The 27,392-nt window shown below is 37.3% G+C and overlaps 1 protein-coding gene across 1 annotated transcript in view; it reads right to left on the reverse strand.

Annotated features, from left to right (window-relative positions):
• Window positions 1-27,392, reverse strand: part of PDE11A (phosphodiesterase 11A) — a 117,791-nt gene that overhangs the window by 13,224 nt on the left and 77,175 nt on the right. The window contains exons 11-17 of the mRNA XM_065750598.1: window positions 18,868-19,014; window positions 18,655-18,762; window positions 13,231-13,340; window positions 10,485-10,575; window positions 7,561-7,661; window positions 4,090-4,167; window positions 2,656-2,719 (exon numbers count right to left, since the gene is read on the reverse strand). Coding sequence (XP_065606670.1) covers window positions 2,656-2,719; window positions 4,090-4,167; window positions 7,561-7,661; window positions 10,485-10,575; window positions 13,231-13,340; window positions 18,655-18,762; window positions 18,868-19,014 — 699 coding nt within the window. The remainder of the gene's footprint in view (window positions 1-2,655; window positions 2,720-4,089; window positions 4,168-7,560; window positions 7,662-10,484; window positions 10,576-13,230; window positions 13,341-18,654; window positions 18,763-18,867; window positions 19,015-27,392) is intronic.

The raw sequence follows: 27,392 nt of genomic DNA on the forward strand, positions 1-27,392 counted from the left end.
AGAACAGAATAGAAAACGATAGCTTCTTGTTGGCACGCATAATTATGTCTGTAAAAGTGCTTTGTAAAATGTGCAAGAGCTCTCTGGGTATTTACAGGCTGTTGCCCTGTATAAACAACTTCACTTGTCAAAGGAACTTAATTAACCAGTAACCTCAGTTGTCTTAATTTAATGTGAAATCATAAAGGTTTTTTCTGCTCTTGAGTTAATCCTTTTTCATGACTGTCATCACAAAAATACATGAATATCTAAATATGAACTCAGACTGCAATTATCATATTGAATCAAAAGGAAGACATGCAGGTTGGAAATTGGAAAATGTCTTTCTGAGTTTTGTGAACAAAGATTGTTATTCTATTCAACATAGGTTTATATTTCTCAAAAGAATGAGTTTTAATAAAAAAATTAACAGTGGAAACATTAGGAATTTTAAGAAACCAAACAGTGAACAATTCTGATATAATACCCTGACAAAGTGTACGTAAGTACAGGACTTAGAAAGATGGCACAGGTGACACTTGAGATACTTAAAAAAAAAGAGAAAGAAACTTACCTACTGAAAATAGCGCTCAGTTCCTAAAATTCTTGTCATGTCTGCTTTTTGAGTTTTCAAGTGATTTCAAGATAAGACACTATTTCATAGCACCAAGGCATAACAGGGTGAACTGAGAGAACCTGCACTTATAAAGTCTCAAAATTTTTTAGTCTGGCAACTGCACAGTACCTAACCTACACAAATCCTGAGCTTGCTAAACTTGAAATAGGGAATACTAAAATAAATTGGAAATAGGTGAAGTGGTGTTGTGAAGTACTCTTAAATCTTGAACTAGGCTACCACACAGTTTGAAACTATATAATGTTTGTAATCCCAGAGCACTAATAAAGTTTTGGATCAATACACCAGACAGAGGAATAATTTAACAACTTAACAGCAATTAAGTGTTTGCCAAGTGTATTGCATTAAAAATAATCAAGATGTAATCTCATTCTTCTTTCACTGCTATTCTGATCACATTTCTCCTTGTGTCTATTTCCCTCTTCTTTTGTCTGTCCTCTCTTCCTAATATTTTTCCTTCCTACATTTCATTTTTATTAATTTATTCATATAATTCAGTTTCTTTCTCTCTTGCTTTTCATATTCTTTCTCCTTTAGGCACAGTTTTTTAGGCACACTAGGCTTCAGGGGAATTTAAGTGCAAACTTCTAAAGTGGTAGGAGTAAAGAACAGATTGCCAAAATGTTCAGCACTAATTGAACACCACAACGTGGGAAACAGACCCTACCTGACATTTTGGCTGTCAAGGAAAATTCAGAGGCTCACAGGGTTAAAGAGGAAAAGTGAGAAGAGTTTGCACAGATTACAGCAGTGGCTAGGTGGCACTTCAAAGTCTTGACTCATTTTCCTACTGCAGGATAAGAAAAAAATCCCCAATTTCTTTGAGAAATGGTCTAATTCTGGCCAAGGAGAGTTAATAGCTTTAGAATAGCTTTTGTTCTTGTGTGTCTGCTTATAAAAGCAAAAAAGACTTGTTAGACAAACTGCAAGCTGAGCTGAAGCCCTCACCACATTAATGCTTTTTTACTGTGTTAATGTGCTTGTTATTTTGATACTACTGCAGAAGAGAGCAAGTCCCTTTCATCTCCTTCTATATTCTGCATCCCTATCCAAGAAACTTGACTGCTCCTACCTTGATAGCTAGCTCTCTTGTCCAGCTTCTCATCAACCCATCTTTTTAGCTTTGATATTAAGCCTGTCAAATTCACTGCAGCTGCTCACCTACACCTGGCTGTGCTGATATATTTCTATCTGCTTCTTATTGTTGCGTATTCCTCCAAAGCCCTATCTTATGACCCAACCTGCTACTGACTTATTCTGGACCTCAATGAGAGACAGAGAATTACTAGTATGGGAAATAAGAAATATTAATGAAGGGTGTCAAGTATAGGAAGATTGCTAGAAGTGGGAAAATTGTGTGGTAAAGGACAAGACTATTAGAACAAGTGTTTGTTAAGTAAGACAGACACTTGCTTAAGTGTGTTGAAATTATTTGCTGTAGTCAGCGTTTGGGGCTGAGTTTTATATATATATTTCTACTGGACTTACTCAGCAGAAAAAGCCTGAATTTTTCTTTGTTTCTACATACAGGATGCTAAAAACTTCTCTATGCTACACTTGTAGGTTTGAGGTTTTTTTTCCAATTAATGTTGATAAAAATCAACATAGTCTCTTAAACAGAAGAATTTGTCTTTAACAAAATAGTTTATCAAAGTTTGCAGATCATTTCCTGATTTAGGGATGATTCTGCCACTGCCAGGGAAAACTTAAGGATGAACCAAGGAAGTAAAACTACATGTAGCTCGTGGTTTGCATTGTTGTTGCTGTTTAATCTGTCCTTTTATTGATATGGATTTAAAAGGTTAATAAGAGGAAAGGTTGTAAAACCAGATCTCCTCAGGTACCAATGTGCTGCTTACCAGCATGCATACATGGAAAGATTAAGCAATAAAGTATTTCTCACAGAACCCCCTGCTATTTTTTATAGAATTAGTACTGCTGTAAATTGATTCCAGTTTTGGTCCCTGTAAGCCTGGGCCCTGGGAATATTGTCCCGCCAGTCCCGCCTCCTCCCAGCCCTGCTATTAATCATGGCTTGCCTGTCTTGAAATCTCCCACGGTTTGGTCACAGCTCCAAGGTCACAGGCTGTCATTAGCATTGATCTGAAAAACAGAAATGAACAATACAAGCTGAATCAACCTTTGTTGGATTTCTAAACAACTCTGCTCTGGATGCATAAATAAATAATATAAATATGTATAAAATGTCAGCCCTCTTACCTTCTTTTCCTCCAGAAAAGAATGACATGTTTGAAATTGCAGTGATCAGCGTGGCTTTTACATCACAATTGTGCCCAGGAACCCTAATTGTATTTCAAGTCATCAGAAGATGAATTTTTGGTACTGTCCACTGAATACTAGGGAAGGAATGGCATTGCAAGGGAGTAACAGCTAATTTTGCAGTACCCCTGATACTATTTATATAAATATATATACCATATACATACCAGAAAACACGTAGTTCACATGATATAAGCAAGGGTATTATTATATACTAATACTTGCAAACTGGATTAATTTATATGCCTATTTGGAAGTGACTGCTGTTGCAAGAGAACCTATAACCACAGGAGGCAACCCAGACACTGTTTAAGCAGTTTCTACTGCTCATCTACAATAAAAATTTAAGATTTACTATGAGCTATACTGTTCCACTATAGTTTAATACCTAGCCACAGCCATGTTTTATATGCATTAGAAAAAAGAAACCATTCAGCTGTAGAAAGCGTTTATGTACAGTACATGATGCAGATAAAAGTCTAAGAAAGTTTAAATGAAGAACAAGGGCACTGAAAATGAAGCATCAAATGTATTGAGCTTGAGTCTGAAATCAGGAGTGGAATGAAATGATATGGAAAACAAAAAGGATAATTTTTTTTGTTTAAAACAAAAAAATACCCAGAAGGAAACAATTTCAATGAAACTGGGATCTAATAAGACATACATATGCAAATATATCTCAGATGTGGGGTGCACTCTCACCATTTAAAGTATCTATAGGGTGTTTGCTTATGTCATTCTTGAGTGGTAGAATAGTATTGCGTATCTGGTAATTCCCAGTTAGAGACAACAAAAAATGGAGAGAAACAGCCTGTGAAAGAAAAGAGCTGAGAGGAGGAGAGAAAAGGAAGCACAAAAGGGGGACCTTTGGGTCCTAAGGCACAGTGCTGATACTTTTCTAAGAGCAGAAAGGCTGAGCAGTAACTGGTGAGGCTGGGAGAAAGGGAAAAATACTTGACAGAGGCAGAAATGGGAATGGAAGGTGAAGTTGTGCTGATTAAATCTATCTCTGCTGAAGTTTAGTAAATCTAAATTTATAAATCATATCTATGATATGAAACACATGACAGCATTTTTTAAAACAAGCTTTCTTCTCTTATTACTCTAGTCTTTTCTCCACAACATAACCATATTTGTTTAAGGAGATTCTTATATGTTGAAATAACCACAAAGCAAGAAATGGTAGCACTCACCGAAATATTTCTCGATTGTTTTTAACATTCCAGTCGTAATTGCCTTTACTGACAAGTTCAAAGAATTCTGTCCTTCTCCTGGAACAAAAAACAATTGTCAGAAAGGGAAAAAGACACTTCCTGGGTAACACTGCAGTAGAAACATGGTTCTCTGAGTGATACAATATCATTGCACCTCATTTATTATTGTTAAAGACGTTACGCTGACAGTCCATTTAAGCGAAACATACTAATTTCCGAACATGTTCTATAAATGTCTGTTACCAATGTCAGAGCTGCCTAGTAAAAGCAATATTGTATTTATAGCCTCTGCAGATAAGGAAATAAATGATACCTTGGAAGCATGAAATGTTCAACTACAGAAGTGGACAGACAGATGATAGAAATACCCCTGAATTATGCACACACTTCACTTTACTTGTCCTTGTAAAATGCTTTTTAACTCCTGGATTCCAGAGGGTTTTTCAGAGCCATCTAATTACTGTTATTTCCAGCACACAGAATGCTGAGACTGTGGCTGTCTTTAATGTGTAGTTCTCACTGACTTTAGGTATCCCTGCTGGACCTCATGCTTTGTCTTTCAGAAGATCTTGCCAGTCTCCATGTATAGGGACATTTTAATAGTCAACCAACAAGTAAGCTTTGAGTACCAGAATTTTGACTTGTCATAGCCTGTAATTTTATCACAACTCACACTTGGCCTTCAAGGGGCTCTTATTGCACAGAGTGTGACCACATATAAAATACACAACAAATCCTGCCCCAAATATGACATAAGTTAAGGTACAAAAATACAGAACAACTTTCCTACAATGACACAACATATTAGCATCAAACCTGGAATCCGAATACCTATGTTTTGGATGACAGCCCAGCACCTCATCTCATGGGAGATTCCTAACTGCAGGAAGTTTACAGAGTTCTGTATTTTTCACACTTACTTCAGAGAGGCTGAAAATTTCAACAGTAATTATTGAAAGCACAGTCTGAGTGGCATAGACTACAAGTTTGATACTCAAGGGGATGCACATATTTGTGAACACTGCCTTGGATGAACAGACAGAATATTACAGGGGCCCTTATGTAACTGATTTCACAACAGCAATTAGAACACAGAAAAATATGATATCTTATCCCTTATGTTTCTTCAAATAAAATATTAAGGATTTCACATTACAGAATTGATGGGTACAAATTGTTTCATTCTGAAGTATTAATTATTCTGGGCAATTCATATTCATATATTTACTGGAAATAAAAAGTCAGCAATTATTAAATATGAAAGCTCAGGAAGATGGCATCCCAAAAACCTCACATTCAAATTTAAAGTACACAGTTTCATAAAAGCAGGAACAGAAAATGTTAAGTCTTGCTTTGACATTCTTGGGAACAGATGTAGAAGTTTCAGTCTTTCTCATACTAGAAATCCTCTGTGACATTGGAGTCAGTCTAAGGAAAGCATCCATGTAAAAAAGGAAACAATTCAGTGTTTCCTGCTGGTTGCTTAGGCACAGTGTCCAGCAGGAAGAGGTTTAACGTTATTAAGCACCATAGCATGCCAGAATTTAAGAAATTTTGCAATGCTTTTGAGTTATGTTTACTCTTGTATATGGTCTGAAAAGGAAAGCTAACTTACTATAATGCAACAAATCAGCTGCTTTACAGTCCAGTGGCTCAAGACACCATTATCAGTTGATTTCTATAAACATTATTTTAGTTCAGTTTTTCAGCTTGTTGTATTATCTGTGAGCAACATTTAAAATTATCCAACTAAAATTAAGTACATTTTCCATCTCAAAATTTAGCTGATGTCCTCTTTGGACATTATTTTCTGCATTAAAAACAGAAAGACCACTTGATCATGTAGTTTCTCATGTAGTCAAGGCAGGCAGTGGAAAGAACTCCCATCATGTCTGACCTCCCTCCCAGGGTGCTGCTGCAGACCCTCCCCAGCGTTAGGCTTTCTAGGTCTTTCACAGGCTGCAGGGTATCAGCCAGGGCAGTCCATGGGGCCATGCAGGCCCTTTAAGTCCCTTCTACTCATTCTCTCCCTGACAGCACAGACCAATTCAGCACTCCTGTTATTTGCAGTTAGACAGGAAAACCTGTTTTGTACATCCCCATTGTCCTTGTACCTCACTTAAAACTGTCAGCATGTTCCACTGCCATACCAGCCCTCCAGATCCTAGCAAGCCTAACAAAGAGCTTCAAAAATTATTTGCCTAAAAGGATTTGTCCTCCTGAGGACCTTCATAGCTACAAAGATGGGCTGATTTTATAAGTTATTTACAGTAAAACTATTCATAAATATGCAAAGTACAATGTATTTAAGAATGCACTTGCAGGGAACAAAGAACATCAGCATCTCTGCTGCCAGTATTGTTCAGAGACAATTATTTAAATAATAACCCAGTACTGAGAAAAATAAAAATAAAAAATGTCAAACATGGCAGCATCCCAGTTAGGTTTTTTTGTTTTGTTTTGTTTTCTACAATCAACTGTTAAAGATAAATTGTTGAATTCTAGAATTCCAGAAGTTTTCTGGAAAACTGATTTGGTACCAACTATCAGATTCCTCGATTACTGTGTGCTACGTGCATCCCTCTAAAAGTTGAGGGAAGCATTACCAAATGCTACCTAGTGATATAAGAGATAAGATGCTAATGGGCATCCAACAAAAAATCCTAAGGACAAACCCTTGCCAAGGCTAGGAAGGCAGTACCCCAAAGCTGCACACCTGATGGTGCTCTCCCTTCTAGTCAGCCAGGTACATGCCAGAGGGGACTCCAGCCCTATCCTGTGGTGGTGGCATCATGCCTCCTCCAGCTACATGCACACTCCAGTCTTACCGCAATTATGTCTTAGTAATAACAGCACTTTAAAAACATAAAATAGCATCAACTTGATGACCACTTTGAGATCTGACATGCAGATGAGAAAAGTGTCAGTTGCTTCAGTTGCAAATGAAGAGTTAAACTTTCCACAACACATTTCTCTTCTGATGCAAGTTAACATAATTTATCTTCAAAAAGCAACATGTATGCTTTCATTACCTCAGTATCCATCTCTTTTACTAAATTATAATATTTTTAGAATAGATTGGTAGAAACTCTAAAATGATGGAAAAGAACTCTAAAATGTCACTGATTTTCTACACATCTGAAGAAATATTGCATCACGGACAGAAGACTTATGGCAACAAACTGTAGCTGATTCCTGGGATTGCTTTCAAGTATGAGCCCAGGACTTTTCCCTCATCATTTCTTGATGCAGACATTACACATTTAAGCAAAACTTAGACACTTGAGATGTTTCTATTAGCCTGTAATATACAAAGTATTAGACTAAATCTTTTCAACCAAAGCTAAACATTAATTTTTCATATTATATATCGTTACTGGTATTTAATAGGTCATTAGCCTACATGCTTTGAATTTTCATTTCTCAAATAGAAGAAATGCCAATACTTACTCAAAATACAGAGTGAGGTCTGTTGCCAATATTGATTGCTTTAGAAGCTGCATAAGGTCACTGTAGTCCTTAGAGGACAAGTTAGCGAAGATGTTGTGACCCTATAATGAAAGAGATAAAGAAGGTAAAGGACTAACAATCAATATCGTTTTTTAAAGGCTTTTCTAACTCTTTCTAACAGTCTACTGTTTCTCTCTAGCAGAGCACTTTTCTGATTCATGGCAAATCTATGACAAAATAATAATGTTAACACTGTGGAGATTACATCGGGGTGTAAGATTTGACAATTGTAATCAAGCATGTGGGATGTTTTACTAAACTCTGCTGAAATTATAGCCTCTTGAGGAAAGATTTACTTTTTACTCCTACCCTGTACAGACTCAGTTTATGGAGGAAAGCTATGGATACATCTCAATCTTTCCACTTATTAAACGTTTTTGGGTGCTAGGCATTGCAGCTTTTGAGTTGTGCTCCTAATAGATTTATCTGTGCTACTGCTTGCAGGCACACAAACTGCTGTTAGAGCAGTCAAAGGCACTAAATCAGTTTTTCATTCAAAACAGCCTGTTTGCTCGCTCTGACCCATTATTGCATTCTTACCACATACACAAGCTTTCCCTACACAAGCTGAAGAGCCACAACTTTCTGTGGTTTAAAGGCTCAATAGGATACTCAGCAGGAGCCATGGGCTTAAGAATTTGAAAGGTGCTCCTCAAGCCAGAACAAAGGGATACAAACTATTTAATATTGCTATTCAAGAGTGGAGAGGTACTTCCATACATGAAATTCTGAAAACTAGGAGGACAGAGATGCTACCATCTCCCTATGAAACCACCCATAGAATCAGTGATGTTCTTGGTAAACAGTCTTATTTTGGTGGCATTTAGCACTGTATTGCACACATTCATTATGCACTACTATATACTACTAAGGAATATTCAAATGCACTTAAAACTGAGAATTTTCCAGCAACAGGATTATTAAAACCATATAGGTCTGAGAACAGACAAGGCGAGGTTTAGAGAGATAGTTGGTTCCTAGTTATTTGTTTGACAAATCAGCTCACAGCTGGTCTAAAAATATAATTGGCATGCATAAAACATGGCCTTTGTGATTCTGAAATGATTTATTTTTTTAGCTAAGCATTGAAAAGGATTTGAAAATGTAGTTTATTTGTAAGAAAACAAATTTTAAATCATAGCAATTAAAAAAAATCAACAAAGCAAAATGCATGAGGAAGACAGCAGCTATTACAGCAGGAGCAGTTGACAAAATTGTCAATCTTTTTTTTTTTTTTTTAACCTTTCTGATCTGTTTCATCATGTGTAAAATATTCCGCCACAAAGCTCAGATTTACTTATACTGAGGTTAGCACAACAGAAGTAGAGAATAAATATGTCTTCCGTCCACCATGATGAAAATTTAATCATACAGTATTCTACGTTTCATTTTAGGTGGCAAAACCAGACTAGGATATCAACATAGGTGCATAGGACACCATCTAATTTTAGTATATTTGAAACAAACTGCTCATCTTGCGAATGATGATATGTCTATTTAAGTAGTTTGGAGGATCCAAATCTGTATTTATTAAAAAATGAATGCTGTAGTAATTCTATTAGCAAATAGTCTCTACTTGATAAAAATCTTGTGTGATTAACTTTCTGATCTGAAAATGAGGACTAGTAGAAGCAGTTTCCTGAGTGATTTAAGATGAGGACTTGTGGTTCAGGTAAAATCTTATATCTGAAAAAGATTCTAGATTCTAAGAAGCTTCCAGAAGAGAAGTAAATTTCCAAGTCATGAAAACACCAAGAATTAGGAAGGTTTCTTTAAGCAGTCAGTTTCACTGGTTTAAAAAATAAAATTAAAAAACAACCTCACTTTTTCCCTAACCCCTATGAATTGGTCTATTTAGCCTTCAAATGCTGCTTTTTGTCATTTTTTGCCTTTCTCTGCTAGCTAAAGAGCTTTTTTACTAGGGGATCATCTTTTAAATAACCAGGTTAAAGAACTGAGCAGATTGAATTGTTTAAATCTAATGCTGGGACTCTACCATGTCTGCAGTGTAAATATTATGTGCAAAACCTGGACACTAAAAGCACAGTCAGTATCCCAAGACTGATCTCTGTGACACTGCATACAGAGTAAAGCCATTACCTGATTCCCATTTGCCTATAATTAATATCCTTAGATAACTCTTGAAAAAGTTACTGCAAATTACAATAGTCTCTAATTGTGCTGTATAAATAACACTTGTTTTTATATATACTGAATACATTTTGTAAAAAGCTATCTGTAAATTAAAAAAATATATCCATCTTCACGAAGATCATGTATCTGTCCCTCTTAAAACACCTCTACAGTAGTGTAACCTCCATAGTGTTAAGCATAAGATCTTCTAGGCAGGAACCATGTCTTTATATGAATCTGAATAGCAGTGTGTATTTTGGACAGACCAATACTGCTGATATTAATTAAAAAAAAACAAAAACCCAAAATTAGTAAAATAATGCAGAACCAGAATAAAAATACTGGCTACAGGATGACTGTTAAATAAATCACACTGTTACAGTAAATGATGACGGAGATACACTGAATGCAACACAACACCTGTGGGGAAAAGTAAGAGCATTTTATCTACCTATAAGGCCCTGAGCATAATCTGTGTAAAAAGATGTAAAAACTGATTATATAATTAGGATATATTCTCCTTGCCCATAGCTGATTGAGACAGCTATAATCTTTGGGATCTACGACCAGTATTTGTAATTGTTTAATTTTGTGCTAGTTGTGACCTTTGAGGTAACCAATAAATAATTCCTCAAGGAGAGGGCATTAAAAAGGTACTGAATGTGGTATTGCCTTTTCCTGGCTGAAACTTCCCAGCAGCTTACAGTGAGATTAATAGTAATGCTTTGTACCTCACTTTGGAGAATCATGACAGCATGATTGAAATGGTGGTGCTCCAAGGTAGCAGATGTGCCATAGAGCTGAGCTAAGGCTGATCCGCTCCTGAAACAGAATGAGAAGAGTCAACAAATGGTGGTTAGCTGCTTACGAAGCAGATTTCAGAGAGAATTTAGTAAAGAAAGCATGCAGCCACTCTCACCCTTGTCCATGTCAGCAACCATACTTGAGAGAACTGGCTGGATCAAAATAGTTACTTAGATTCAAATACATGGCATTTATGTTTATGCTAAATTACCATCAGCTGACTAAAGATAATTCCTGGAACAAAGTTGTGGAATGCAACTTCCAAGGAGCCTCAGCAATGCTACAGCACAGCATACCACTGTGCAGTAAAAATAAGATTGCATCATCCTTGAGCAGGGGTCAAGAGACTGAGTCTTCCATTACTTCTGATTTTCAGTTATTAGTAGATATAGATATTAGCAAAAAAAAAAAAAAAAAACTTACAAAAAGGTGAGTATGTGCCTTCAAAAACAAACAAAAAAAACAAGTTAAAATGCAATGAGGTTCTGTCTATATCTAAAGCATGCACTTAAACAAGAATGTAAACAAAAAAACAGCAGTGAGAGTAATAAATGTAAAAGTAAAGTTTAGTATCTGTAGAATGTATTTTTTATCATGTTTATTATCTAAAACAAAATTAAGCTTCAAAAGGCACAGAGCACTTGCGTTTCCCAAGTTTAAAGAACAAAAACCTATGAAATACAGTTATTAAATAGAGAATTGTTGGGAGGTGCAGAGAATTGAACTGGATTGTCAGAATAGTTACTGTTCATCATTACTTCACTTCTGGGACCCAGCCTAGAGCGACAAGATGGGTTTTCTTTTCAGAGAAATGAGAACAAGAGATTATGCTAGAGACAAACAGAAAGAGTCTCCTAGGAAAATATACTATAAAACTGCACCATACTGCTATTTAATTATCAGAAGCAGCTATATTAGAGAGAAAGATGTCCAGGAAACATCATCCCTAGAGAATGTGGTGTTGAGATATATAACAGAGCCATTTCAGACAGCAGTGATATTGCCTACATTGTATGCCTCTTGAACTTTCAGAACACAGAACAGTAGTGCTGAACACTGAACACAAAATAGGAAAATGTGCTTAAATTTATAAGTCATGTTAGCGGAATAAATCATTGCTGCTGTTATGAAAACTGCAACTTCCATTTTCAGGGATATTTTGTATGTGTGGGTATCTTTGTCTTTTGTTAAATGTCTTCAGCAATTTCTTTATGGAGCCATAAAATGGCAGTCTCCTCTTTGTATTCAGTTGTCGAGGAAGTATAAGTGATAGCAGTCTAATGCTGAAATCCCTGCCTTTAACTCAGTCATTTCTCTGCACAAGAGATATGGCTGTGTAATGTTACAGTACAGAAGTGGTTAACTTAATCAGAGCCTAAAATGGTCTGGATGTAAATCTTAGGTTTCATTTTGGTAAATTAGGAGCATAAACATCAATCAGCTGAGCTTCCCATTTGTCTCGTCTCTTTTGATTCTCTTCAAGACTCAGCTGTGAACAGCCATCTAGCAGTGCTTGGTAACCTTTGCACCATGAGCTCTGTCTTCTGAGCACTGCAATTGATTTTCCATGCTATAGTGATTGAAGATACAGACAGTGTCATTGTTTCATTGAGATTGTACAGCAGCACCAATAGCTTAGGAAATGGCAGCTTAGCAAACATCAGAAACATCAGTATGAGTGATGTTCACTAAGGATACTCACCCCCAGAAACGCAGCAGCCAGTGCATATTACACACTGCAGCAAACAGGCTATTCCTACTTCAAAAGCAGGTTTTGGAAACAATCTGATCTTGGTCAATAGAGTTCTGTTACCAACAACTCTACAATGTACCCTCAATCTTTCCATTAATCTGCTGCTATTTCAGCAATGCATCTGAGGGTAGCAGCCTGGACAGTAAAAACAAACATGAGTCAGGTCTGCTGTATCAGGTCCCAAGCAACTTGAATAGAATGACATCAATTTTTGGAATTGAAAATGGTCTGGAGTGGAAAATTTCATATAGGTGATGTAAGAATTTGCCTGTGAGGTCCAGCCTTGTGTTGGAGTGAGTACTGACCATATCGAGTGGACAGCCCACACCTGGCTGCAGCAGGTCTCCAAACAGGCTCTAAGAACTCCGGCATATGGAGCAGGTATTTCAACAAACCGCTGCAGAAGATATACATCAGAGCTCCAGCACGATGGTAGTAGTTTTGTTCTCCATATGCTTGAAATTGTACTCTGAGCTTGCCTAAACTGTTTGGAAAACTGTTGGGATGGGAATTCAGTTGTGTTGTTTTCCTTTTTCTTTTTAAATAGCTTAAATAGGTTGTGCTTAACACATTCCAGTCAGCATAAGCAATCCAGATAGAAAGCCCCAGTATTTGCTGAGTTGAATACCAGAGTTAAAAATTATAGAGCCAGACAAGAACATCAAGTTTTGGCACCACGTTTCAATATTCAGTGTCAGCTCACAAGGATTAACCCAATCAACAGTCTGAAGGACAAGGCAGCAATTACTCCAAAGAACAGGAAATTATAAAGATGGATAGTCCCTCACTACATACAGGAATAAGAATTCTTGGCCTTGGCCTGGGAAGCCTGAAATTAATGTTTCATTCTTTATCCCGGTCACCTTTTGCTCTTCTTTGGAAGAAAAACAAATTAAAGTAATAAGAATTAGAAAACTTACTTGGCTTGGAAGGCATTGTTGGTTCCCCTGTGGTCAAGGTCGTGACACAAGCATCCCACAATCAAAGCTAAAATTTCAATTTCAGTCAGAACCTCTTGAAATCCTGCTGTCTGAGAGCAGAAAAAAATGGCAGCTGTAACTATCAGTAGCAAAAGGGATAAGTAATGTTAGTCCATCAAGCAACAGCCAACTTTGTTTTGATAGCATGAACATTTCAGTAAAGAGAAGATAAATGCTTTATTGTCATATTATGTTCCCTGCTGCATGTTAGATGGTTAGCAGAATAGATACGTCCTTGGAGTGATCTGTTATCTTCTCTCCATTGCATTTCCAGTATTACATTCCCCCACTATCCAGAAAGCTGAAAACAAACACCAGTAACTATACAGCAAGACAGGAACTGCAATCTCTTACCAGAGAAATACAAAACAAAATTGATTTCATTTTGAAATTACTGTTCAGATAAGTACTTTAACACAGATTTCTTCAATTTCAAGGTGGCCTTACTGTCAAAGACATCTATTAGGTTAAATCAAAAGACCTACAAAAGATGCCAGTTAAAATATACTATGCAGAAATGGTATGAACAATTAAGAGATTTGTTATCTGTGACACATGAAATGAAGTGGCGTGGTTTAAGGAGGAAAATCTCAAAAGGCATAATTTTGTTGCAGATACCCACTTGAATATGATAGAAAATTTTGAAAATTGATGTCCTGAAATCCCCCACAACTAATTCAGACCAGATATGCCTGTGTGAATGGACTCTACAAATATTTTTGCCACTATACCTCTTGAAGAAGAGATGTGCTATTGCAATTTTCCTGCCTGAACTACTTTGTGCCATAGAAGAAATACCGCTGCTATTGATAACCTCAATCACCCTGAACAGGCCTTGTCTGAGGTTCTGAAAGCTGTCTGGGATACTGTAGGTCTGGTGCACCTTACCCACAGCAGAAATAACATGGTTCTTAATTCTTCAGAAGCATAAGGGCATATTGCCTGCAAGAATTCCTGAACTGGAAAACAACCCTTTTCTTTCTGCAGTATCAGACTCAAACCACATTCTCTGACTAGCCACATGATCCAGTTAGCAAGAGAGGAAATTTTATAAAGGAAACATATAATACATTTGTATTGGAAGATAAAACCTAGGTTGAACAGTATGTAAGAAATCTTGAATGCCGTTGATTTTCAGTGTGGCATAGTTTTACCCACTAGCAAAAAGAGCATTAAGTGATACAAAAATAGTGAATAATAAAGGGATTTGATGTCCTTGCACTTCTGCAGGAACACACAGCCTACTGAAAGATGCCACTCATTATACCAATACCAAGTGAGAACTCTGCCATTCACACAGAAGACCACAAATTTTACTTCAATAAATGCATATTGGAAAGCAAATATTCTCTGTATTCACCATCTAAAATGTGGCTGTGGTTAATTCCTAGGCAGTACAGAGAACCAACTCTGCTCCAGGTGCTCAAGAGTACATTTTAGCATGAACTAGCGAAGTACTGAACTTGCTTCAAAAGCTTTATAACTGCAAAGTTTATACATCTAAGAAGATATTTAAATATGAGGAAAAAATATTCCATTCATGTAATATCCTCTGGTGTCCAGGTTAACTTAAGTATTATGAAAGGGCTTCTCCTGATTCTTTTTAAAATTCCAGTAGTAGATACACAGGCAGAAAAAATTCTCTAAAAAAATTAGTATTTTATGTTTTTACTCTTTAAACATTGCTACTGTATAACAGAAAATAATAAAGGTTGATGCAGGAATTAAAAAAATAATGAAAAGAGGTTTGTAACTGAAAATGTACCATATGTCAACTTTCAGTTGAGAGAAAGTGTTTTTGCTGAGTTAAGGCAACTTAAAATAGAAGTTTTATAATAGAATGGTGATACTATAATAAACAGCCTTCAGCATAACTGAAGCTTTGATTAAACTCAAAGACTCAGCTTGTATCATAAATGCAGGGAAACTGATTAAGGAATTTATTGACAGTAGCAATACCTTGAAAATAAATTCAACATTTAATAAAAAAATACTGTCATAGAGTATATGAGAGAAATATAACATATTTCACTTAAAAGTGTTCAATTTTAAAAGTATGTTATGGTAAGAGAATTTTTTATTTTTATTATTATTTTTTTGCATTATGTTCAGAGAATCACATTGCCTCATTTTTTGAATTTACACAGAGAAAAATATATATATATATAGCAGTAGATGATGGCGCTGTAAAATTTATTTTCACCAGAAAAAAAATGACCCATAACTCATGAGCGGCAGAGTCTCCAGTGAGTTATGGAGGTCATTCTCTCACGTGAGGAAATGAATCGCATTTGTTATATCTTGCTCCACATAATATGTTTTGTTATTAGCACGCAAGACATGATTTTAATTTTCTATTACTGACTTTCATTTTTACTTTTTGAACTAAGTATTAATATGGATCATGCTAGGCAAAGACATTGATCATCAAGGTTGAGCTTCATCCTGTGGTTTACTCTCATGTGACATTCCTAACTCACAAGAGTTGCCTTGCTTCAGTGCTTGTCTTCAGAATATTTGGGCGAGTCTGAAGTATGGCTCAAAGGACTGGGCTTATAATTCTCCAGCGCCTAACTGGAGAGAAAAAGATATATATTTAGACATACAGGAATATACGGTACACATACAGAAGGCTGACAGAGGAGTGAAGCACCTGGTTTAAGTATTTCAGGATTTCTGTTGGCTTGTTTAGCCTGGCTGGATTTTGCTCCTGTTAGCAAGGACAGCATGATCAGGCCTTTAGAGGCTGACCTGTTACCATATAACATAGTAATGTCCAAACTGTTAGGTCAAACCTTCTTGACAACTCCCTGAAATAGACCTATCCACTTACATTTGTGGTGTAGTTAACATTATTGTTTTCATGGAAAAGCCAGGAAAAGCCTACAACTTTAGGAAGGGGTCTTGCATATTGACATATATGTACACACTAATACTGCAAAACAGTACTGGGCACAAATCAGTGTCGACAAAGCAGAGAATTTTCCCTTATTGCAGATGGAATAAAATGAAAATGAGACACACTAAGTAGGATGGTTCTTCCAAGAAAAATGCAGTATGAGCAAACCTTGTGCTATTACTAGTCTCATGACTATCACTTTTATGTCTCTTTTCACAAAATCAGTCTTCCTATCTCTGAAAGTAAGAATAGCTAAGGCAGATCCTACACTGCCTGACTTCCGTTTTCCATCAAAGCCACAGCAAGGCAGGGCAAGGGGTGGCAAAGTCAAATGTCTCTGGTGCACATGCCCAGCAGCCCACCTGGAATCACTTGCTCAGCTCACCAGAAGCCCACGTACTGAAATGAGCTGAGCTTGAAAATCTTAGATGACCTCGCACAGATATCTGTGCTCCCACAGTGCTTGCTTAAAAGCATCCTGAAATTAAGGTTTGAACGTAGTTGCAGATTTCAGCCTCGCAGGCCTGCTGTTGGCTGTTCAAAAAACCACGATCTTCCTCCTCCCCGCTGGCTGCCGATTTGCGATTTGACTGCCTCCAGCTGAGATGGAGGTGTCCGGTAGGAGAGCTTTTCCCACCCAAAACAAAACCTGCCGCAAAGCCGGCCTCGGAGCTCCATCTAGAGGATACTTTCCCCCCGCAGAGGAGCTGTGTAGAGGCTGGGGCTGTGGTTTCCTCACTCCCGGGGGCGTTCAGCAGAAATTAACGTAATTCCCAGATGTCTGACATAACTCTTACTGCTCAGAGTGAAAAACTTTCTATCTTTATATAACTTAACAACGACAACATGCAGTCCATGCTCACAGCACTTTTAAAAACTACCAATGCCTACATTACAATGAATTTTCATTTAAGAAAAACAGAAAATGCCTGCAAGAAGACACGGCTGTTTGACTCTGCCCAGCTGCACAATCTCACTCCAAAAAGAAGGGGTGACTTCTGTCTCTTATTAAAAGTCTCTGCTTCATCTCACGGTGTGTGACAGAGCTCCCTAACTGCTCACAGAACCTAACCTACACAACCTGCAGGACAGACCCAGCACATGGCTACATCATTTGCCTGCTGGGGACATTATGCTCTGTTTTTTCTTAACCAAGGTACTTGTTGTGCCACAGAGATCATGTCAAACCAGGGATGACAGCTGGAAATCCAAACTAGAGCCAGCCGTGCCCCATGTAGAGGTAACATGCCACAGCCCATCTAATGGCTGTGTAGCACAGTGGAAATATTTCAGTGGCAACTGACCGATCTGGTGATCTCACTGCTGCATGAATGGCACTGGCAGTGCAGGCTCCACTGATAACACACAGACTGATAGCATGAAAATGCTAGCTGACAATTCAGTAATTAAGTCAGAATATTGCTCCCCTGTCCCTGGGAAATTTTCTTGGATTTGAAAATGCAGCCTTTGCTTTTGGGATCCACCTATTGTTGGATCCTCATGAAAATATTCTAAGATGATTTTTAGTGATATATGCTTTTCTAATTAGCTAATGTAAGTTTATGCATCAACCATATTGTTAAAGCATCACCTTATGAACATCAGATATTTCTTAAAGCCTAAAATATTTGTTTCAATTGAATTTTTGTCTAGAGATATGGAATAAATAAATAAATAAATAACACAATGAAAAGTGTTGCACATACACAGACACATTGCTTCTCTGTTGCCATATTAACCAGAATCTTAAACATCCAGAACCACACTCTTTTTACAGATAACGTTTGCAAGAACTAACTAATTAAACATGCGTTACTTCACATGGCTAGGTTATGTGGGGTAGGAGGAGATAGTGTAAAAACACTGGTATTTTTAACAGAATTAACTTGTATGCTGAGAGAAGTTGCAGCTACTGATGGTGATGAAATTAACATTTCATTAACATTAACAAAATGCACCAATACTACAGTGTCTGATGAAATCAAGATTCTCTTAGATTGCTGTGGAGGAAGATGTTCTTAATGTTTTGAGGCAGTATTTTTCATAACTGCATGGATGAAATGAAGAAGGAAATACTAAATATCAACAAAATAATTCTTCTAGGACTCTAATCTTCCATGTTTTTGTATGTCCTAATTTAACAGTCCAAAATAAATGTCAAATTAAAGAGATCTAAAATAAAAGCATTATTGTAAGATGAAGAGCCATAATAACAAGCTCACTCGAAGACTTCCATCTGTTTTCAGTCGCTTTAATATGCCTGTGATATCACTGTCACTAAAACTCTACAAGGTTTTGCCAAACATGTGCCATTTTAAGTTGAATAAACTAATTCTGTGTGCATATCCATTGCAAATGAATGATTATTATAATTACCAGAAAAACATACTGGAAAACATTTAGACAGGTAAGGCAACATAGCAGTAAAAGATCTTATGGAACTGTGTCCGTAGATGGATACTTACAGTTAACATGGCAAACATTAGTTGGCACACGTTGAAAGCATGTCTCCAGTTGTGATACAAAACCATTCGATAATTCTTCCTAACTGTCAGAAGCCACCTACACAGCGTCTGAAATGAAAAGTACAAATTTTATCAGGGCTACTTAATGTGTGCAAATGGACAGAGCAGTGCCAACATGGAAGCAGCAGATATCTCTGCAGAGCAGATGGTTACCTCGTAGTCAATTTTAAATTTCTGAACCATTCCAAGTTCCATGAACATCCTCAGGGCTGCAGTAATCATGGCATCCACATCAAGTGAGAAGTCATCAAAATGGATATCATCAATGCCAAGCTCTGACACCAGAGGGATGTTTGCTGCCTGAAAAAGGGAAAGGGAAAGCTCTGATTCAAACCTAAGTCCTTTTTTAATGTGTCTCTTAAAAGAAACCATCCATACATCTGTTCTGATCTGCCAATATGTCCCTTGCTGGATGTGAATTCCAAGCAACAAAGCCTTCATCTTCAAAATACAAACTGATCAGGCTAACAGAGGTGGGGAACATGGGGAAGGAGAACAACCAGATGCAAGTGGAAAAAATACAATCACCATTCCAACTGTATGTGGAGCTCTCATACAGCAGTTAGGCTGGAAGAGCTGACCACTTAATAGCTACTAACACAATGTATTCCAATGCAAATTACAATGCTGTAATATGAGAAACATCTGGACAGCCAGCAGCTGTGAATTTTAATTGCTACCATTCAGAAATGCAAAGTAAATATTCTGCTCTGCAGAATTTCCCCATCCAAATGTCCTAAAGTTTATAAGCATGCAAGAACCCTGTGCTTTATACTGTTCACATAGAACCAAGAGTAATACAAGAAATGCATAGCAAAAATAGTTCTCAAAGTAACAACAAAACAAAACAAAACAAAATTAATAAGCTACAGTGAAAACCTCATATCTTCTTTCTCCCGTTTGATAGCAGATTCACATTCTATTTTTAAGAGAGGAACAAGAATTTTGTGCACACAAAAATATACGAGGGAGTGCGTGGGACTGGCTCATGAATACTTTTGCACACATGGTCATGTTTTGGGTGGCCCAGTGGCAGCATCTCCCAAAGTCAGGTGGAGGGGCCAGCAGCAATCAAGGATTTGCTTGCCCTTCTTGTGCCCCTTCAGAGCTGCCATTCATCTCACCAGAGAAGGGAGGTGGAGGAGGCTGGCTCTGCTGAAGAAGCATTTGCTTGCTCTCCCCAACAGCAAGAGGATGATAGGTCAGGTATAAACCTCACAGAGGGGCTGGGTCCACTCCACAGGCCATGTGCCAGACCACGCTGAATTTGTTAAACTTGCCTGGAGTCAGCTAGCATGGAACATCCAGCTAATCATATGCAGGTAAAAATATCCATTTGCTCATGCCATTGTAAGTACACCTTCACAGTTTAGAGCTTGTAAACAATTATCTAACAGCTTCCTTTTGCAAACTTGTGCTTTGAAATATTGCACCATATGACAAGTTATTGAAAAGAACATTTTCCTAGACAAAAGAAAACTGTCACCTCCATTATTATTTTATATGAAGATTAAGCTGGTTCAGCCATACCTTATAAGAAGATAGAGTGCAAATCTGCCATTGAACAATGGAAACACTGCAGTACAAACCTAGCTGCTAGCTGGAGAAAACTCTTTTTTCAGTTATATTAAGCCATTGAGGTTAACTGACATGAGAAATGAAACAAACTCATCAAGCCAAGGACACAGTTGAACAACCTAAGGAAAGTGCAGGAGAGAAGCAGGCTTGGTTAACTGCATAAATATTTGATTACTTTGTCAGCCTGCTGACCCGAATTGAACAAACTCAACATCTTTTTTGGAACAGCTTTTGAAACATTTGAAATAGTTCTTTTAATGGCTCTGATGGGATTTATGACTCCTTAATATCTGTCTGAAAAACTATGTACTCACTTCCAGTGTAAAGAAAGAGTGAAGATGCTGTTGGATGTGAAACAGTAACGCTGCCCCAAACTATGTCACATAGACCTTCATTGGTCTTGAAAAAATTGTGACTTCTTATCCCCTGGTTATTATTCAGAGTTTGGAGGATATTCAGGTTGTATACTAATAAGATATACTCACCATGTAGTAAATGTACTCTATACAAATTATCTACAATAGAAGAAAAACATTTGCCCATTTTACTTATTTCTCAGAAAGAAGTTTAAAGAGCACAAATGCAGAAACAGAACTACCTAACTTTTAAGCAGCCCTGCTTGGAACTGCTCTACTGAAACCATCCTTATAAAACTACTGCTGCATTTTCATTAGCCACGAAGAGGGTTCTGATTAAAGTTTTAACATCTTTCTTGTTCTCTCAATGGAAAACAGGTATTTCCCTTGCAATTTTAGACTAGAAAAAAAAAAAAAAGTATTTATCAACCTGTTACAATTCAAGGGAGCACACTTGAAGCCCTTGCTCAATTGCAACTGTTTTTCCTTTTGTCAAACAGTAGAGAAATAACAACGTATTCCAAATCTATTGCAAATTCAACAACAGGGTATTAACAAAGCAAGTCAAAAACAATTTCTTCCCATGTCAGTCTGAAGCTTAAATATTTATGAGATTTTACATTCCTAAATTTAACAGGAGTGCCATAATCCAAAATAACAGCTGAATTAATAGCCAGGAGATAACATTTGTATAAAAGAACCATTTGCTTTACAACAGCAATAAAGGAAACAACAGAATTATGAGTGTCGAGACTAATTTGAATAATGTTAAAAAAAATGCTGTGGGGCTGCAGCAATATTCTAGCTGCACCTGGCATTGTCTGTCCTGAGCTTCTTATGTTGCAAATGCAACAGTCCAGGGTTTATAGAAGAGCAGTCATTAAAACTTCATTTTTTTAATTACAGAGATATAAAAAATATTCATAATACAGAATATTAAAACATATCCAGCCCAGACATTTCGCTGCACTGCAGGAGAAATTCCAGTGAATTTCTTAAAATAGACAGCAACAATAATGTTCTCTTCCAGGAAAACAGAGGGGATGAAAGTACCATGACAATGAGAGGAAGGGGCAGGCAATTAAAATTAAACTTGCTCTGAAATTATTCTCTAAAACACCCCAGTGATTTAGGATCACTTAAAAGGCTTGCTTCCTTTGGAATGTTTTGAAGTTCAATTTCCTCTAAAAACAATTAAGAACATTATACACTGAAGTCTTTTTACCCTATGGACCAATCAATTTCAAGGCTTTTCATTCTTGAGAAATATTCACGCGACTTCTACGAGCTTATGGTAAATTAAAGCTGGATGAGACTCCTCTGGTCACATCCCTGCTTTAATTCCAAGAAGTGCTAAAATCCATGTTGAAAGGAGCCACGAACACAAGCTGGAGTTCGCTCAATGAACGTTCCTGGTCTTGTTCAAAGAAGTACAAATTCAGTAGTTTCCAGATTGGGAAACTTACCACTTATAAACAGCTTGAGAAAGAGAACATCACAGCCCCACAAGAAAGTGTGGGGCCAAAGTCTGTAGGTACCCCATGCTCAGATGTACACAGGCTGGGATGGATATGGGAAGGGAGAATAGTTTCTTGGTACTCAGTTCAGAATAAAAGACAGGTTCTCCCTTCCTCATTGCTCTGCTATCATGTAAATCGCTTCACAGGCTTCTTGGTGTATGTGAACAGTGGGGAGAAAAATTAGTGACTGACTGAATCTTAACAAAATCTACATCAGTTATATCCAGCCCTTTAGTGACCACTAGTGACCATCATAGTTCCAAATTCACAGAATAAAAATTAACTATAGCATCTCAATCTTGGACACTATCAAAGACAACCTGTGGTTCTTGTTCAGTCATAATAAGTCTCTGTGCTGCTGCTGCAGATAAACAAAGCGTAAGAAAGAAAACTTCAGGAAACCAAGGAGTCAAAGTTTTAGGAAAATCCCAAGAGTGAGAGTTAAAATACTTCAAATAAAAGCTGTTATCTGGTGCTTACACCCTAGTGCTGCTGAAAACAAGTATTTCATAGTTTTGGAAGCATATATACAGTGTGCACTGTATAAAATAGTTTCTTTATATTGTTAGCAGAGAACTAGACAAGAATAAAGTATTCATTCCTAGTTTTTCATTCTTGCAGACAGTACGTATGTGTGTGTATACATATGTCAGAAAAATGCAGTATAGTATACACAGACACACACTGAGCATTTTACAATGTTCTCACTGTAAGGGCTGAATGAGGCACTTGCGAGAAACAGCAATCAATCAACACAAGCAAAAAGGGAAACTTCTGCTGCTCTTACAGAGCACGTTTCCTGAATGAGATATAGGTATTACATTCAGCTTGGTTAATGTTACTGCAAATTGCTTTCCTTTTAATCCTGCTTTCAACTTCTGTCATATACCACCCTAGTGCCTTCTTAACGGCCAACACTGCTGTTGAGAAAGTATACACAAAATATACCATTAAATGACCACTTACATACATTAATGCCAGTGAGAAAAAGAAATTAACTTTAAATCAGTTTGTAATTATAAATAATACAAGAAGAATCCCTTGAAATGGGTAAAAAGAAGGGCAGTAAACTTCCCTCTTCTCATTCCAGCTACTCAGATATTCTTTCAGCAGAGGCCAGCAGTCCAGTCACACTTTGCCATTACAAAAAATGCGCAGTGGGAAATAGCTCTTTGTAGAGGAATAACTGTATAACCTCAGGAACAAATATGAAATGGCAATTCGAATAATACGCAATCTTCTCTAGCAAAACTTGATTATAAGACAAGCCTGAATGAGTGATGTAGAGAGGGCAATTTTGTAGTTTGATTATCACAGGTCATCACAGACTGACAGGCAGCTTAAGAAGTTTCTCAAGCAGAAGATACCTGCAGCTTAAGGGTGAAATTGTAAGAAGTTCATTCAGCATTACAAATGATATATGAAAAGCCAGATTACAATCCCATTTTTTTCAGAGAACACAGGAAAAAATATTATTTGTACAAAAAAATGATTTTGTACTAATTCTTTTAACAGAATACTCAGCAATCATATATTCCATATATGATATCATGATAAAGTGAGACTTGCGGCTCATTTAAGTATCTCTGCAGCATGACACAAAAAAGATCAGAAATTGAAAAAAGCTTAAAGGTGCATCATCAAAAACTGTGCAGAAAGCATCAAAGTGAAGAATATTTAAATATGCCTTCACACTTTATCTTCTATAAAGCCTTAGTGGAGACAGTAATTTCAGATGACACAGATTTTTATTTCCAACTAGTTATTTTCATGTATAAAGGCTCCTAAAAATAACTGCTTATATTTATATCTGTGGGCATCTTTTAAAATCTATCTTTATAGTCAGTTATCAGCAGTAGTGGACAAATCCTGCAAAAAGCCACATCCATGGAGGACCAAAGCCTGTTATGGTCCATTCTGACACATTTCTGACTCTCTTCAAAGGGCAAGAATCAAATGCTTCAGCTCAGCAATGTTTGAATGCCCAGAGCAACCCAGATTTAAAGGCCTCCATCTGTTACTGCAGGCTGCAACTGGCTGCTCTTCACAGTGTTGAATCAGCACCTCTTTTCCAATAACCAACCCAACAGAAACAGGATGGCAGCATTTAAATGGGAGTTTACAGTATTTACAGTAAAAGGAAGTGGGCGTGGAACAATTTTAAAGCATATGTATGTATTCTCCTGTGGACTTAAATGTTAATGACTTTTTAACATTACTATCATTGCTGCCTTCCACAGTAAGATCACATGCAGTCACAGAGCCATTTTCATTGGAAGGTATCTCTTAAAACCAGCCAGTCCAGCCCCATCATGCTCAAGCAGGCTCAAAAAAGTAATACTTCACCTCCTTTCATCAGATTTTGATTCCATGAATGAGGTCCCTGGAGGAAGGAATACGCAAGTGGCTGAAACCAGAGACTGAAGTGAAACAGGAGTGGGCCCATCTGAAGGTTGGTGGATGAAAGCATGAGACAAGGAGAACTTGCGCTCCTATAACACAGTTTGCAGCCATGAGATCTACAAGACTCCTGTCTTTTGTGCACTGGTTGCTGCGAATGTTTTATCCAACAACCATTCAGATGTAAAAGACATCAAAAGTACCTCAAACAGCATTTACAGATTTTAAGTTCTTCCAGAGTAACACACCAGATAAGCAGTGGATTGCAATTGTGAAAGCAAATGCCCAAGCTCTGCCCCAATTCCTGCAGTGGGTATCTGACCCCCTTACTGGAAACAGTCATTGTATTATGCCAAAATCTCACATCTCTAAACTGAGAATAATGCTATTCTTGCATCCTGCTTTACAATCTGAAGATGAATCATGTATATGTGGTATACACTGCTTCCTCCTCAACTGGCAAATTAACAGTGCAGCATGCAATTCAGACAAATCGTGGAACAAATAAAGCTGCATTTGGTCTTGTTTCAAAAGTTATCTTTTATAAGTAGTCAAATCGTATATAACTACCATTTAGTATGAATACTGCTATTTGCTTTAATTAGAAGAGAAACTTCTTGTCTATTAAAAGCTAATAATTATCCTCCTTCTACTAGAACACAGAAAGTAGTGATTAAGTAGTATCACTTCCCAAATACTATATTTGTTAATGTTTTCAGTATCATGCACTGTGGTCTTTGACAAAAATATGCTATTTACTTTTTGGTTTTCGTATAAAGGCATATGTGCCTGAGAGAAGGTGGTCTTATACTTTCATTTTTAAAAAGGCAAAGTAAGAAATGTCATTACAACATTTCACATGCTGTTTCCAAAGATAAGCCCAGAACTACACATGAAAACTTGGATGTATTTTGAGTGTTTGGTCAATTCTGTCTGAATGTGCTACTTTCTGAAACCAAGACCCTTCAAAAGGAGTGAGAAGCTTCACAAAGATAAATATATGACATTTAATGTTTTGTTAAAAACTGGAATAGAAAAGATACAAAATGCATTATTTATTTTGCAAATCAATCCATGGCATTGAAATTGTTTCTTAGTATGTATAAACAAAATATATAGCAGTCTATAAAAGCAACAAGAAAATTCTATTTTAAAAGAGCAGAGACATAAAATAAAAGCATTAATAGTCTAAGTATCTATTATTCTTAAGGCCAAAGTACATAACCACAGCGGCCCAGGACTGGAGTTTTACAGGGCATGCACATTGTACACAATGATCTCCTGAGGCGCACAGGGGAGTGTTCACGTCCTTTTGGCGTATGGTGATTAGGAAATAGCCAGCAAGTCACATACTACAGGCTAGCAACTGTCTACTTTTTATGACCATTGGTACAGATGAGAAGCTCAAACAAAAGAAACTATTCAGTCTCAGTCCCACAATTTTAAACAAATGCAAACAGCAAACCTAGAGCAAATATTTCTCTGTGATACAAAATAAGTGTCAGGCATGTGAGGCTGCCATTTCCCACAACAGCCCCATTTGGTTGAGTAGGCAGAGTCAGCTTTGTTGCTCTCATGAAAAGCAGAATGGGTAATAAGGACTGATCCCCAAATGCCTATAAATTTGGGAGAGTAAGGAAGGAGGGATTGAAAGGCAACCTTATTCACAAGAAGACCTAGGAAGGGGAAGGAAGGCTCCCACTTCTTCCTTGATGGCTCAGAAGAGAAACAACCTGATGAGAAATGGAAGTAACTGGGTCAGGCTTCTTCTCACAGAGAACATGATGTGATGAAGCAGAGGGGAACCAGCTCTTCTGGTGGCAAATAGCCCAAATTGTGCCCTGCAATTTTAAGCAGGTCACGTATGAGTTCATGAGAGAGGAAGAAGTGAAGGCATTACCAAGAAGAGAGACCAAACAACACCAGTAAAATAAACAAAGTCACTCCTTGCTGGAACCACAATAGCACATGAACTGGTGTTTCACTGTTTTTCCTGTCCCAGTGTACTCTGGCAGCAAAACCACTCCCTGTCACAACCTGCAGGAGCTCTGCTCACAGGCTATTACCATGGGGCCATGGTAGTGCTGCTTGAGCAGCAATGGCACTGGATTCATGCTGGCCACTGAAGTTTTCTTTGTAAGCACCTGTGACAAATCAGGCTGCCAGAGTGGTGACTGGTGGAGAAAGTTATGCAAAATATATGAGAGAGCTCCTACATTGCTGGGGAGAAAGTCCTATTTCAGGTCTGCTAGAGTGACAGCTATAGCAGACTATTGCTAGGTGGACAATAAATAACATTGAAAATACCTTCAAATTTACAACATACATTTACAGAAAAATCTATTGAGAGCCTACAGTGATTGTTCTTAAAATATGTTTTATCTTTTTCTCCTTAGTTTTCATCAAGTTTTGATTGTGGGTTTAAAAAAGAATAAATCCACCTTTCCTATTCTGGATCCATAAATCACTCCCTAGGCACACTCAGGACTGCTCAAAAGGGTCAGTACAATTCCCACTGCTTGAGCCAAAGTACTTTCCCCTCCACACCCAACCTGCAGAACAGCAGGGAGCTCTGCTTCACACAACCTACGGCCTCACCAATACACTGTCGCTGAGAAAATACAAAATTTATACAGCCTGTTTTTTTTTCGTCAAAAATAAATAATCAGAGCTTAAATCTTGTATTTATTTAAGTCCTTATTTACTACCATCTTCCTAGCTTTATAAATTTTCTTTAAAATTTGCCCTTCACCCATTGCTGCTTTGAGGTGGAACGCTGCAGGACTTGTTTTGTCTCATTCATAGAGTGCTTACCGAAGATCTT

This window comes from Cyrtonyx montezumae, unplaced genomic scaffold, assembly GCF_038088225.1.
Source record: "Cyrtonyx montezumae isolate F1298 unplaced genomic scaffold, pur_monq_1.0 scaffold_7, whole genome shotgun sequence".
Lineage (NCBI taxonomy): Eukaryota > Metazoa > Chordata > Aves > Galliformes > Odontophoridae > Cyrtonyx > Cyrtonyx montezumae.